At 41.2% G+C, this 14,631-nt stretch overlaps 1 protein-coding gene across 1 annotated transcript in view; it reads left to right on the top strand.

Annotated features, from left to right (window-relative positions):
- SPIC (Spi-C transcription factor) overlaps positions 1–13,240 on the top strand; it is a 35,985-nt gene extending 22,745 nt beyond the window's left edge. The window contains exons 4-5 of the mRNA XM_040344314.1: positions 3,801–3,900; positions 11,858–13,240. Coding sequence (XP_040200248.1) covers positions 3,801–3,900; positions 11,858–12,285 — 528 coding nt within the window. The 3' untranslated portion in view covers positions 12,286–13,240. The remainder of the gene's footprint in view (positions 1–3,800; positions 3,901–11,857) is intronic.
- Positions 13,241–14,631: the final 1,391 nt, after the last annotated feature.

Raw genomic sequence — 14,631 nt, 5'->3', positions numbered from 1 at the left:
CTTTCTTTTGTTATTTGTAGCACCGATAAAGGACACACAATAACTTAAAAAAATTGTGGTCAATAAAGTATTGAAAACTCCTGGCATGACTCTTAGGCCTTGTACACACGGTCGGTCCAAACCGATGAAAACGGCCTAAAGTCCAGTTTCATCGGTCAAAACCGACCGTGTGTACGGCCCATCAGTCCATTGTCCTTCGGTCCAAAATTTTAAAACATGCTTTAAAATCTAACCGATGGACCGCTGCCCGATCGGTCCAAACCGATGGTTAGTACAGAAAGCATCGGTTCAAAACCCACGCATGCTCAGAATCAAGTCGACGCATGCTTGGAAGCATTGAACTTCATTTTATTCAGCACGTCGTGTGTTTGACGTCACCGCGTTCTGACCCGATCGTTTTTTGGAACGATGGTGTGTACGCAAATCAGATTATCAGGCCACTTCAGCAGTGAACCGATGGAAATGGCCCATCGGACCATTCTTATCGGTTTGGAACGACCGTGTGTACGCGGCCTTAAAGTTGAAGAAAAGCCTAACTACATTCCTAAAAATGTCTCCTCCCCTCCTCCTTTTACCTGTCCTGACTAACCTGTTTAAAAACAGATCTTATAGACAGAGTTAACATTTAAAGAATGGCTATAGTTAGGCTTTTATTGCACTTTAAGATATTTTGATTTGACAACAAGATTTAAACCTAAAAATAGTTTAGTTTCCTGCTACTTACCTTGATTCCTTTGTAGAAGTACCACCAAGAGTTTATTTGGTTCGCAAGCTGCCTTTAAAGTGGTTCTAAAGGCAGGAGTTTTTTTATCGTAATGCATTCTATGCATTAAAGTGGTTGTAACCTTCTAAAAAAATGTTACTGCCAGCCCAGCTCTTGTATGCAGCCATAACACACTGTGTACATATATGTGGAACACCATACCTCTAAATACCGTTTTTCAGATCTCTTCAGGCCAGTCAGATGACACTCAGCCACTCTCCTACTCCCATTTACTGGCAACAACAGGAGGGGCCAAGATCTCCCTCTGACGTCAGCTGGGGAGGTCAGGTGACTGCTGTGCTGGTCGCTCAGCCAGGAGTCATGTGACTGGCCTGAAGATCTATGAAAAACTGTATTTAGAGGCTTTGTTTTCTGCAATTATGTACACTGTGTTATGGCTACATAAAAGAGGGATCACAGACACAGGAACTCACAGGCTATGGGGGAGAGAGGGGGAGAGAGGAGGAGAGAGGATAGCTGCGGATGATGGCTGAGACACACAGTGGGCGCGGTTGGCTCCCGCTGCTGTCAATCAAAGTCAGTGAGCCAATGAGGAGAGAGAGAGGGGGCAGGGCCGAGTCTGAATGGAATGGCTCAGCTCAACTCCAGTGCTCCCATAGCAAGCTGCTTGCTGTGGGGGCACTCAAAAGGAGAAAGGGGCTAGGAGTGCCGGTGAGGGATTCAAGAAGAGAAGGATCTGGGCTGCTCCTTGCAAAACCATTGCACAGAGCAGGTAGGTGTAACATGTTTGTTATTTTAAAACAAAAAAAAAACAAGCAGCATTTTAAGTATTTTATAGCATTCAGCCAATCTTTATTTTTGTTGCTCAGTTGGCTCTTGTCACTAGACATGTGCACTCATTTTCGTCCGAATGCATTTTCGTCCGAATTTCGGGGAATTTTTGTTATCGTTTTAACAAACGAAAACGAACGTGCAGAATCCGAAATCCGAAAGATCCGACATAAAAAAATTATTTTATTTTCGTTGCTACAACAGTTTGATATAGATAGGGGATTCGACATGGCACTGACAATAGCAATCTGTGTCTATCGAACCTGTGGTCGAATGTGCCTAACCTTAATTCTATTAGTCCAAGATTATTCTACATAGAGAGGAAAGATTCGACATAGAGAGAAAAGATTCGACATTATAGAGACAGTGTTGGGGTAGACCATTCGACATGGACAAAGATTCGACGAAGCAGCGAAAAACATACAAACTTTGAATCTGTCATTGAAGGCTTATAGTGTCTGTCGAAAGTTCTAAGGAGATTCAACAAGCAGCTAAACTGTACAACGCCACAATCGCACATTTCCGTTCAAATGCTCGGCCCATAGGCTATAGAAAAATTTAAATGTTAATATAGAAAAATTTGAATGTTAGCTGACTTGTAATAATAATTAATAAATACAATTATTACTAGTCATACAACATTAGAATTCTTCTATAGCTTGTAGGTGGAACATTCGACCGGAAATGTATGATTGTGGCCTCGTACAGTTTAGCTGCTCCGTCAAATCTTAGAACATTCGACAGACACCATAAGCCTTCAATTGACAGATTCAACCTGAATTAATTCGGATTTTCAGACGAATGCATTGTTTAACGAAACAAAATAAATAAAAACAAATTTCGGGAGTAACAAAATAAATTTATTTTTCGGACGAAAACCAAATTCCGAAAAAAAAAATTTCAGTGTGCACATGTCTACTTGTCACTAGCCCCTCAGAGAATAGGGGAAGTTGGCGAATTCCTCTACTAATTGGATACACAAAGAATTGTCACAAACTTCCTACCCTGCTTTAATTATGTAGTTCAGCATATTTACTATAACAAATGGTGTTTGGTTTATGTGCTATTGATATCCTTATGTATACTTCTAGCAAATATATGACATACCTACCAATACTAAAAATCAATAAAAATGGTGATAAGCGCTAAGGAAAGAATCCCTAAAAGGTTCTCATATATGTACAAATACACAAATTGGGTGTAATGATGACACAAAAAACACTTATGTGATAAATCGTGGGGTGACTGATGGTCACTAAGAAGTGTCTATGAAACTAAATCAAAATGTGAGCAAAGAAAAAATTTCCTAAAAATGAAAACGCCCTCCTGTGGCATATGTGATATTGAAGGGATGAAATCAGCTTCTTCCCTGGAGTTTGTGACGTGATGAGGAGTGTATAACACAATATAATCCGTACCAGTCTCCCAAAACTCTCACCTTAGTACCACTAAATATTGCATGTAGTATAGATGTAAAGGCCTCAAGAAGGGTGTTTCACTGTTCTCTCCAGCTCCTCTCCAATGCTGTATGTGTCGGCCACTCGCCCATATTGACCCCACTGGTCCCAGAGGTTCCTATTGACCTAATAATGTGCTCAGTGCACCATATGGATTGGGGAGGAAAAGGAGAAAAAGATGCCTCCAATGGTGAAATATTGACTAAATAATAAAACTTTATTCTTGTAGCATGTGGACATTGAGATGTTAAAAGATAAGCAAAGATGTAACAAGACGCATCGTTTACAGCGCCGTCTTACGTCTTCTCCGGCTGCTTCCGGTCTGCGTCAGTCTCACGTGATCCCTTACGGGTACGGATTATATTGTGTTATACACTCCTCATCACGTCATGAACTCCAGAGAAGAAGCTGATTTCATCCCTTCAATATCACATATGCCACAGGAGGGCATTTTCATTTTTAGGACATATTTTCTTTGATCACATATAGATTTACTTTCATAGAAACTTCTTAGTGACCATCAGTCACCGCACGATTTATCACATAAGTGTTTTTTGTGTCATCATTACACCCAATTTGTGTATTTGTACATATATGAGAACCTTTTAGGGATTCTTTCCTTAGCGCTTATCACCATTTTTATTGATATTTATTATTGTGTACAGTGAACACTATTAGATACTGCTGCTTTGCATTATTATTATTTTACTTCTATGACATTTCTTTATTCACTAGTAGCGCGGAAGTTTTCACATATACCTACCAATACGCTATAGTTTTCTTTACAGATAAGTGGCTCAGAAGACTATATCAATCACAGTATCCAAAGCACACAAGAAGATCACTTAATCTATGCTGTACCTACTAGTGCATTTCCACTAAAAGAAGGTGAGTACTGTATATATCATTTAGGGCTAGTTTACGCTTGTTTCAAAACAAGGCTTCAGACAGGCTTTGTTAAAGCTCTGTGAATGCCAGTCAAAGCCTCTGTCACTAAATAAAATAGTTAGCTTACAGTCCTGTTTACACCTTGCTTTTGCTTTGCTTTGGCTTTCAAAAATGATACCCCATGTCGCTTTAGTGATGTTTTAAAGGGGTTGTAAACCCTTTTGTTTTGTTTTTTACCTTAATGTATCCTATGCATAACAGCTAAGGTGCATAACAGCTATGAATAGCTATCCTCTACAAATCCCTTAATTAATTTGCTATTACCGAAACCTGGCTCCAGGAATTCGACACTACCTCTTCAGCTACCCTGTCCCACAGTGGCCTCCTCTGGACTCACTCCACCAGACCCAGTGGAAGAAAAGGAGACTTCTCCTCTCCCCACAATGCACCTTCCAGGTTGTTCTTCCCACACCCCCTGCTCTTTTCTCTCCAGCTTGTCTGAGGATCGCAGTCATTTATCGGCCTCCTGGACAAGTGTCATGCTTTCTGGATGACTTCTCTGCATGACTATCCTATTTTCTCTCCTCTGAAATGCCTGCCATCATCCTAGGTGACTTTACCATCCCAATCAATGTTAATACTGCAACCACTTCTCAACTACTCAACCTAACCTCCTCTTTTACCCTAACACAATGGACACAAATCACCACTCACTCCAACTGCAACACTCTCGACCTTGTATTCTACCAATGCCGCACTACCTGCTACTGTCAAGGATTGACCCCTGATACAACCTCAGGGCTAACCCCATTCTGCCGTTTGATTCAAATTAATAAGGTGAAATATGTGGACCAGACAAAAAGATTCACATCTCACCTCTCTCTGCTTCTCAGCCCAACAGGAAGTGACTGGGCTTACCCAGTTCTTTTTTATTATTGGTAAAATGACATCACAAAACATTATGCATGCTGATTGGTTCACATTATACATTTTACTCCCAGTTACCCTCCACCCTGTGTGGTTTGTCCTTGGCATGAAGCTCTCATAGGTCAGTTCATATAGGGATGGTTTCTTCTTGGAAATCCATTCTTGGGCATGCACACACACCCTTGTGAATCCACGTGTCATAAAGAGTCCATTGTCAGCTCTGCAAGTTTCCTTCCAAGCGTCACACAAGCTTTCAGGAGATCCGAGTGAAAAGGAGGGGGAGGGCGGCTTCCTCTTACAACCAAGTCCATATTTGTTCTTTGGAATGAGGAATTTAGGAGGGAGGGGGGACGGAGTGAGAGCGAAGAGTGGGGGGGAATGACATCTGCTCTTAATAATAATCCTTTGTATCTCCATTTCAAATGGTAACTTTTACAACATAATATCTGCATTGCAACACATACCCATACATACATATGCATAATGCGTATAAAAACAAATAAACAGTATAAGGAATATAGGAAAGAGAAAACATTTCAGTGATTCTAATAATAAAAAGAATTAGCCTAATTTGAAAATAGGGATTTTAGAATAATCTATCACAATCCTAAATGCACCCCCCTTGTTCACTAGGGCCATATGTTTAGGGTCATGCGATTTTAACAAAGACGTTTGTGCAGTGGCCTCTAGGTGTTCAGTTAAACCTTGGAGTATATCTCTGTTTATAATTAACAAACCTCTGTTGACCATAGCAAACATAATTAATCCAATCTACATTCCCATTACTAAGTTAAATTTCATAAAAGCATCCGTTTCATTTAATTACTATATTTTCCTTCATAAGCATTTTAATTTTTCAGAAGAGCATTAATTTTATATTGGGCTCTTTCCTAAATATTTTGTTTCCTAAACAAACTTATTCATATTGAATTACACTAGTTTTCAGAACCGATCATACAGTATGAATACTCTTGTCACATGACTGTTTAAACAAACGAATATACAGGAAGTTTCATTGCTCCCTTACATGGATCCAGGTATAAAGGCACAATATCCCTTCCCACAATACATCTGTCAATCTGAAGCCTAAAAAGTGACTTTTTGATTCATCACTGTGGCTCTATCATACTGCATCATCTGTTCATATTGTATCTTTAATTTTCACTATTTTAACTGACCTTTTCTTTTTAACATCCAGTTATTACTAGACAAAGCTTAAACAAAGCTGAGTATACTAACACCTTCCATTCTTTTTGAACCAACACCCTTAAAGTAAGATGTTGTCCAAAACAAATGGTGCAAAAAAACACATTTTTAGTAAAATACCAGAGAGAGAGAGAGAGAGAGAGAAAGTCACATGATTTCTGGTTTCTGCAAACACACAGAAGGGCAATTTTACCACCGTGTGTCAGGCTGTGTAACCTGACCTCTAACAGCTAAGGTCACATTCCCTCAGTGCTTCTCTAAAGGAAACATCTGTTCCCCCCCTACTGCTTAGAGAATATTTTACAAGCTTATATTGACACCACTCACCATACAAAATTAAACATATTTGGTTTGTACGTCTGCCAGCAATCATGTACATTACATTATAATATGACATTTCCCAACTACAGAAGCGACAAAAGATTGTTTAGAGGACAAACTAGTGAAATTCACAGACTAGCTCCAGCCTAATGAACTGTGAAGTGGCCATTTTCACGAGAACCTCCTTCAACCGTTCCAAAATTTCTAGCCTATCAGAAACGTCACATTATAAAAACTTTTAACACTTGTTTGTTTTTATTTTAATTTTATTTTTACTATTTTTACAACATTTTTAGATTGAACATAACTTTCATATTTTAATGTTTTTCCTGGGGAACCTTATAATAAATTAGAACAGTCTACTACCCCAATTTAACAACCAAACCAAAGTTTAGAATCTGTTGTAAACATTGCTCAATCCTCTTTTTATTAATTCTTACAACCAAATCTGTAGGATTTTTGTTAAATACTAAATACCATGTTGTTTTCCATTATCTTTACATAATCTTAATCAATAGTTGTTCCTTAAAACTCTGTTCTAATCCCATGTTTGTGCTTTGACATATCATAATACATTTTCAGTTGTTGAGGATAACATATTCATAAACATTTACAGAGAGTATTAAACTTAATTTTCTCATTAAAGAACTTCTTTACACTCTGACATTAATTAACTAATTACCCTATGTAATATATCACAGTGATTATGGGATTTAAAACCTGTAGTTACTTTATACTTATCCGGGACCCCCCTTTGGGATCCCTATGGCATCTATATATATATATATGAGGGTCAAAACTACCAGCTGGGGCACCTCTACGCTCTCTATTGGAGTGCTCCCCTTTTGTTACTAGGTCCTCTACAGAAAAGATGTGCAGGGGCATTAGGACTTTAGCAAGTGCACATTCCCCTGTCCATCTGTCAGTTAATTTATTCCTAATCTTCATGTCCCCACAGATCCAATACACATCTCCCAAGGATTGGGTTTGATTTTGGACCAGATCTGCTGATACACTACTGTATGAAGCACAGTATCCCTTAGACAAGTTACCCAAGAACCTCCCTTTCCCCTGGTATTTCCAATAACATGTGTAATTACCGGGATATATAGTGATACCCTCCCCGGGTCTTGCTGTCTTAGTTATTATTGGGTATTCCTTTTTCCATGTTTCACACTGGGAGTAATCAGTAGTAGTATTGGTAAACAGGCTCAGAAAACACTCCTCTTGAGTGGGAGGTATGTTTAATGGTACTGTTCCCAAATGGGGTTTAGCTCCACTACACATATAACAGTTAGACCTGTTATGTTTCCCTGCACTATACCTCATCCATTCGAGCCACAGGTTGACATCCGAGAGTCCAGTCTCTGCTGCCATTGTGTCTTCAAATGTGGGATCTGCTATGGCCACTATATATCCCAGGCTGCTCTTATGTACAAGTGACTCTGGGGGATCACTTGCTGCTTGAAGGGCCTGCCATTCAGGTGAATTATACATGTCTTTAATCTGAAACTGTATGGTTGGTCCCTTTTCCCCTACATTTGGTATACTCTCCCCTTCATTATACCGTAACCCCATAAGATATGTGCCTGCATCCGCAGGACTGGGATTCCTTATGGTTAGCCTAATTTGAAAATAGGGATTTTAGAATAATCTATCACACTACCTCTCTAACACACCCTTTCCTCTCTCTGATCACAAACGTATCCGTTTCACACTCTCCTTGTCTCCTACCTCCCATACTGCCAACCCACAAACCACTACCCACAGAAACCTTTGCACCTCAACCCTTCCCTTCTTCACTCTGCTACTGATGGCCTTTACAACAAAATCGCACCCCTGTCCTGCTCAGACCTAACCACTTCCATCTACAACAACACGCTATCATCCTCCCTAGACGTTCTTGCTCCTCTTTCTACACATATAACCAGGCTCCATCTGCCACAACCCTGGCAAACAGATGACACCAAAAGTCTCAAGAGACGCAGCTGTGCTCTTGAACGAGCATGGCGTAAATCGAAATCCCTGCAAGACTTTATCCTCTACAAATCCACCCTTCTCAAATACATCTCCTGCCTCCACACTGCTAACACACCTACTACAACACTCTCATTAAAACCCTCTCATCCAAACCTTGTCAACTATTTTCTACCCTTAATTCACCCCCCTCTGCCCCCATCCACCAACTTGCTTATCGCTCAACAGATTGCCAACCATTTCAAAAGCAAAATTGACACAATTCGCAAGGAGATATCCAGCATTCAAATTCCTCCCCTACCCAACACATCAGGTCCAACACCACACTCAATACTCTCCTCCTTTTGCCCAGTTACCACAGATGAAGTTGGTAATCTCCTCTCCATGGCCCACCTCACTACCTGTAATTACTGCAACCACCTTCCCGCTCTATCCTCAACTCCCTAACCCACATCTTCAACCTCTCCCTCTCCTCCAGCACATTTTCTTCCCTGCTCAAACATGCACTGGTTACCCCCATACTTACAAAACCCTCACTAGACCCCACCTGTTTGAATAACTCAAGACCCATCTCCCTGCTCCCATTTGCCCCCAAGCTCATCCAATGCCTTGTCCATGACCGAATGAGTGGCTACCTCATGGACAACAACTTTCCCGGCCCCCTACAGTCCGGCTTACGCCCACAACATTCTACTGAAACTGCCCTACTAAAACTCACCAATGACCTGCTAACTGCTAAAACCAATGGCCATTACTCCATACTCAAACTTTTAGACCTCTCTGCTGCCTTTGACACAGTTGACCACCTGCTCCTCCTCAGCAAACTACACTCCCTAGGCCTCAGTGATTCTGCTTTATCCTGGTTCTCCTCCTACCTATCTCAGCACACTTTCAGTGTCTCTTACAACTCCTTCGCTCCTCTTTCTCTTTCTGTTGGGGTACGTCCTTGGGCCCCTCCTATTCTCACTTTATACCTATTCCCTGGGCCAGTTGATAACCTCCCACGGCTTCCAATACCACCTCTATGCCGATTACACCCAGATCTATCTCTCCACTCCTCAACTCACCCCCTCGATCTCCTCACAGATCTCAAACTTACTGAATGACATATCGGTATGGATGTCACACCACTTCCTCAAACTCAATCTATCTAAAACTGAGCTTGTTATATTTCCTCAATCCCAGTCCCCCTCCCGTGACTTTACCATTAAAATCAACAACATAGCCATTGGTCCCTCCACACATGCCAGGGTGCTGGGTGTAATCCTTGACTCTGACCTCTCCTTCAGCCCCCACATCCAATCACTGGCTAAATCTTGTCGCCTTAACCTCCGCAACATCTCCAGAATTCGATCCTTCCTGACTAATGATACCACAAAGCAACTTATTCACTCCTTGATTATTTCCCCCCTTGACTACTGCAACTCTCTCCTTAATGGCCTACCCTTACGAAGGCCATCCCCCCTTCAGTCTATTATGAATTCTGCTGCTAGACTAATATACCTCACTAACCGATCCATGACTGCTGCTCCTTTCTGCTAATCCCTTCACTGGCTTCCCCTACCCCACCGTGTAAAATTCAAAATGCTAACCACAACATACAAGGTCATTCACAACATCGCCCCCATCTACATCACCAACCTCATCTGCAAATATCACCCAAATCCTTACCCCGATCCTCGTAGGACCTCCTGCTCTCTAGCTCCCTTGTTACCTCCTCTCATGCTTGCCTTCAGGACTTCTCCAGAGCCTCTCCCATCCTCTGGAACTCCCTGCCCTGGTATCTCTGATAAGCCCCTAACCCATGACTTTAGGAGATCCCTAAAAACTAATTTATTCAAGGAAGTCTATCCCACACCCACCTAACAACTGTCCCCAAGCCACCCCCATCAAATCATTCTCTGCAGATTTACCATAAAATCATTCTCTGAAGATTTACCTGATTTATGTCAAAAAAGATACAGTGGAACCTTGGATTACGAGCATAATCCGTTCCAGGAGAATGCTCATAATCTAAAGTACTTGCATATCAAAACAAGTTTCCCCATTGAATTTAATGGAAACGAAAATAATTTGTTCCGCATTGACTTCAATGGCATGCAATACCGCATGCGGCCTGAGGTGGGGGGCACCGGAGAGCCTCGTGAACACATGGAAACACTGTTTCCGAGCCTTTCCAAAGTTTGCAGAGGTCAGCCGAGCTGTCCTCAAGTCTTTCCGTGCATTTCCAAGCAGCGCCGATCGGCACCGTTCGGCTCCAGCGCCCCCCCTAACCACAGGCCAAACGCGGTACTGCACACCGCTTTGACCTGAATCCTGCTCGTTTTGCAAGACAACACAAACCGAGTTAGGATTTTTAGAAATACAGTGCTCGTATTGCGAATCGCTCATTAACCGCGTTACTCGCAATCTGAGGTTCCACTGTACATGTTTGATCAGATCTGCACCTTTAGGGACCAAACATTTAGGAATCTCTTAACACAATAGAAACATTTTGAATGTATGAACAAAAGGCTGTGGTTTCCCAGTCTAAAAGATGACTTAGGTGATTACATTAAATACATCTGTCATAAGAGAAACATGTGGTTGGAATGGCTTAAGGGCCCCTTCACACGTTGGCATTTACGTGTGGTGCGTTAATGTGTGTTATATTACATTAAAATGCATTAGGATAAATTGCAATGATGTACATGTTTAAGTACATATTACCCTCTTAGCATGTAGCATGTACTGTAGATATGTCTTGGTCTACACTGTATAGTACAGATTGCTGACTGTATGAATGCACACAAAGTAATGTTTATACTGTTTCGGGCCTGTGATAACAGCTCTTAAAGCATACAGAATGAAAAGGTAGGTGTAAGCAGGGCTTTTTTTTCTCAGAGAATAGGTGCAGGAACTCCTTCCTTCCAAGCCACCCTTGACTCCGCCCCCTACCCACCTCTGAGCAACAATAGAACCCACTGCAAAAATAGATCCCCTCCAGCAACAATAGATTCCTCAGCAGCCAGCATCAATAGACCCTCGAGCAACAAAGACCCCTCCCTCAACAGTACATCCCCCCAGCAACAATAGATCCCCCACGAGCAACAGAAGAACTCCCCAGCAACAATAAACCCCCTTCCTTCACAAAAATAGATCCCCTCCAGCAAAAATATATCCCCTGGCAGCCAGCATCAGTAGACTCTCCAGCACACCCCAGCACCTCTTTCCATTACATACATTCAGTTTGGGATGTGCTGGAACTGCGTTCCCCCACGTTCCTGCTGAAAAAAAGCCCTGGGTGTAAGAGGTTATGATTACCAAATTGTTAGCCCTGTTAATATTAAAAAAGATAATGTGTTTGAACAATACAGTTATTCTTTAAACAATGAATGTGTGTCCCAAATTTATGCCTATGTAAGGTTGATGTGGAAATCTGGTCCTTTTTTACACGTCTCTATTTAAAAGTCGCAGGACTTCAGTGATGTTTCAACTTTACTCTAGTGTTAATTTTTTATCATCATAACTCATGTTTTGTCACCAGGAAGGAGGAAGCTTCGTCTGTTTGAATATCTCTATAATGCTTTGTGTGACCCCAGCATGATCAGCTGCATTCAGTGGGTGGATGGACCCAATGGCATCTTCCAATTTGTCTCAAAGAACAAAGAGAAATTAGCAGAGCTATGGGGTAAAAGAAAAGGTAACCGTAAAATCATGACTTACCAGAAAATGGCCAGAGCCCTGCGAAATTATGGCAGAACGGGAGAAATTATGAAAGTCAGAAGGAAACTGACCTATCAGTTCAGTAAGCTGGTTTTACAAAGACTGTCCCCGGTTTGCTTGTCTGGGAAAGAAAGCACATACTACCAATATGTTCAGCCTGACCTGGAATACTGGAGTAACTATCATGCCATGGACAATAAGTATGCTCACAATAGCAATGTATATACTTTCAGCTATCAGTATACTTAAAAAAACATGCACTTATTGCATATTTCAGCAAAACTGAAACAGAGTCAGTGGGCCTTTATTATAAACGGAGAGTGGAAAAAACATATATAATGGATTGCCAGTGCGAATAGCTGACCCCTTAAGTGAGCCGGAGTGCCTGAGGATGCTAAGAAGGGCCCCTGATCAGCTGTAATGTGAGACGGCCACAACTACTGACAATAGTTTGGGCCATTCCACAATAATTAAATGAGTTTTGGCCCTGACTCCTACTCCTCCTTGTGTCCCACTTGCATCCGCAGGCCTACTGATTTTTAAAGGTTCCTAAGTATGCTCATTGGTTACATTTGCCAAATCAGATGCTTTTGTTTTTATCACTTTTTAGGCCCCAGGAAATCGTATTTGTTGTAAAAACACACACACTTTTCTCATTGCTTTTATATTATACTTCTACAGTTTTTATTTAATGAAGACAATAAACAACTTTATTAAGTAAATATAATAATCAACTTTTATGAAGTAAATGTAATAACGCAAAAAGATATCTGTATTTTGCTATACGATAAAAAATAAACATTTGTGTTAATGATCTTGATCATTTATACAGTACTCGTTGTAAGTTAAAAAAATAATTTTTTTTTATGGAAGTCAAACTGGACCTCTGTTCTCAAATAATGGTTAAAATATAGTTAATGCATTTAGTAATATTTCACATGTCAACAATTATAATTTTCTCCACATTTACAGGCAGACAAAGCTGTCCAGCAAAAGTGACAGTGACAAAACTATAATACTGAGTATTGTAAGCTGATTTTAAACATGAAAGCGTGCCTGAGAAGTTATAGTTTGCTACAACTCATGCTACAGGAGTCTGTGGTAGTGAGAACAGGTCAGACATTTTGCACGGCGACTGCCAACACAGCACCTGGCTCTGTGAATGCAGTGAACTTGAGCCACTGCCTCTGCTTCAGTGCCGGCCCAAGACATTGTGCTGCCTGGTACCAAGAATGAAATGCTGCCCCCCCCCCAAAAAAAATTACGCCCACCAAAATGCCCAAACATCCATTATTTTATATCATGATAACTAAAGTGGACCTATCATGGCTCTATTCATGTATATAGGAGTATAAAAATGACCTGTTATGGCTCTATTCATGCAATTAACCCCACAGTGGAGCGGAGAGCAGAACGGGAGGAGCGGTCGGGCGGCAATTAGCCCCACAGTGGAGTGGAGAGCGGAGCTGGCGGAATAGGATGGCGTGCGGGCGGCAATTTGCTGCCCCCCTGAAAGTGCTGCCTGGTACAATGGTACCATCGGGTCCCATGGTAGGGCCAGCCCTGCTCTGCTTTAAACCAAAAACTCCAGAATATGTGGTACCATGTGAGGTGACAAGATTCGTATAAGAGTGCATATACATGAACCACTAACATATATAGATAAGTAGCTCAAACAGTGCTTGATGCAAAGAAAAAAGTCTATATTTCAAAGTAGAAAAGACATCAATTGAGTGATAGGTGCAGGGAAAACAGATGAGCTGCTATCCGTTGATTGGGATACAACAGGTGTACAAGTTGTCTGTAGCACTCTATGAGAATCACAATCACATCAAGGTAGGTAGTGTATGAAATACGCTTACCGGATGGGTTGGATTCTACTACTATACAGCAAAGAGTCAGCCAGACATAGTGGTCTTTGGAAACCGGGACCACTCAAACCGGAATGGGACCATAAGCGAGACTGGAACTCCAAATTGACATGGACAGCAGGAACCAGCAGAGCTTGAATGGTGTGTTGGATCAATACCACGAGCTTTGAATACAATCCTTGGACCATCAGTCAGGAGATGCAGGGCAGGATGTTGCTAAAGCTCTCAGGAAACCATGGAGTGGATGATATGAAATGGAAAAAGGAACTCCAATAGTGCAGGTCAATTAAAACCAAAAAGGTTTATTTGTAAAAGTCATAGGTAAATATGACAAGGATAAAAAGTGATCACGTACAAAAAATGGCAATGTGGGGTGCTCAATAGCAGTACCCGACGCGTTTCGGCTAAGTAAGCCTTCAACAGGGGCATAAGGATGCACCCCCACATTGCTCGCTTAAATACACAAAATGGTTATAGGGCCCTCCCCCAACAGGGTGGTGCCCTAAAACAGGATATGATGTAATAGATGTTCATTGTGACAGACATGTTATAAAAGGAAATAATTCTTTAAACAAGTATACATCACAAACTAATATCACCTCAATCACTTAGAAATGCAACAAATACCACCATATTGTACATATCATATCCATGAGAGGCAATCATCTGCAACATTCTATGATTAAAATAAAAATAAAAGTATATAAATAACACAGCTACTGCT

This window comes from Rana temporaria, chromosome 3 (genome assembly GCF_905171775.1).
Source record: "Rana temporaria chromosome 3, aRanTem1.1, whole genome shotgun sequence".
Taxonomy (NCBI): Eukaryota; Metazoa; Chordata; class Amphibia; order Anura; family Ranidae; genus Rana; species Rana temporaria.
Note: the sequence above shows the minus strand (reverse complement) of the source record. Positions and strands in the feature narration are given on the sequence as shown.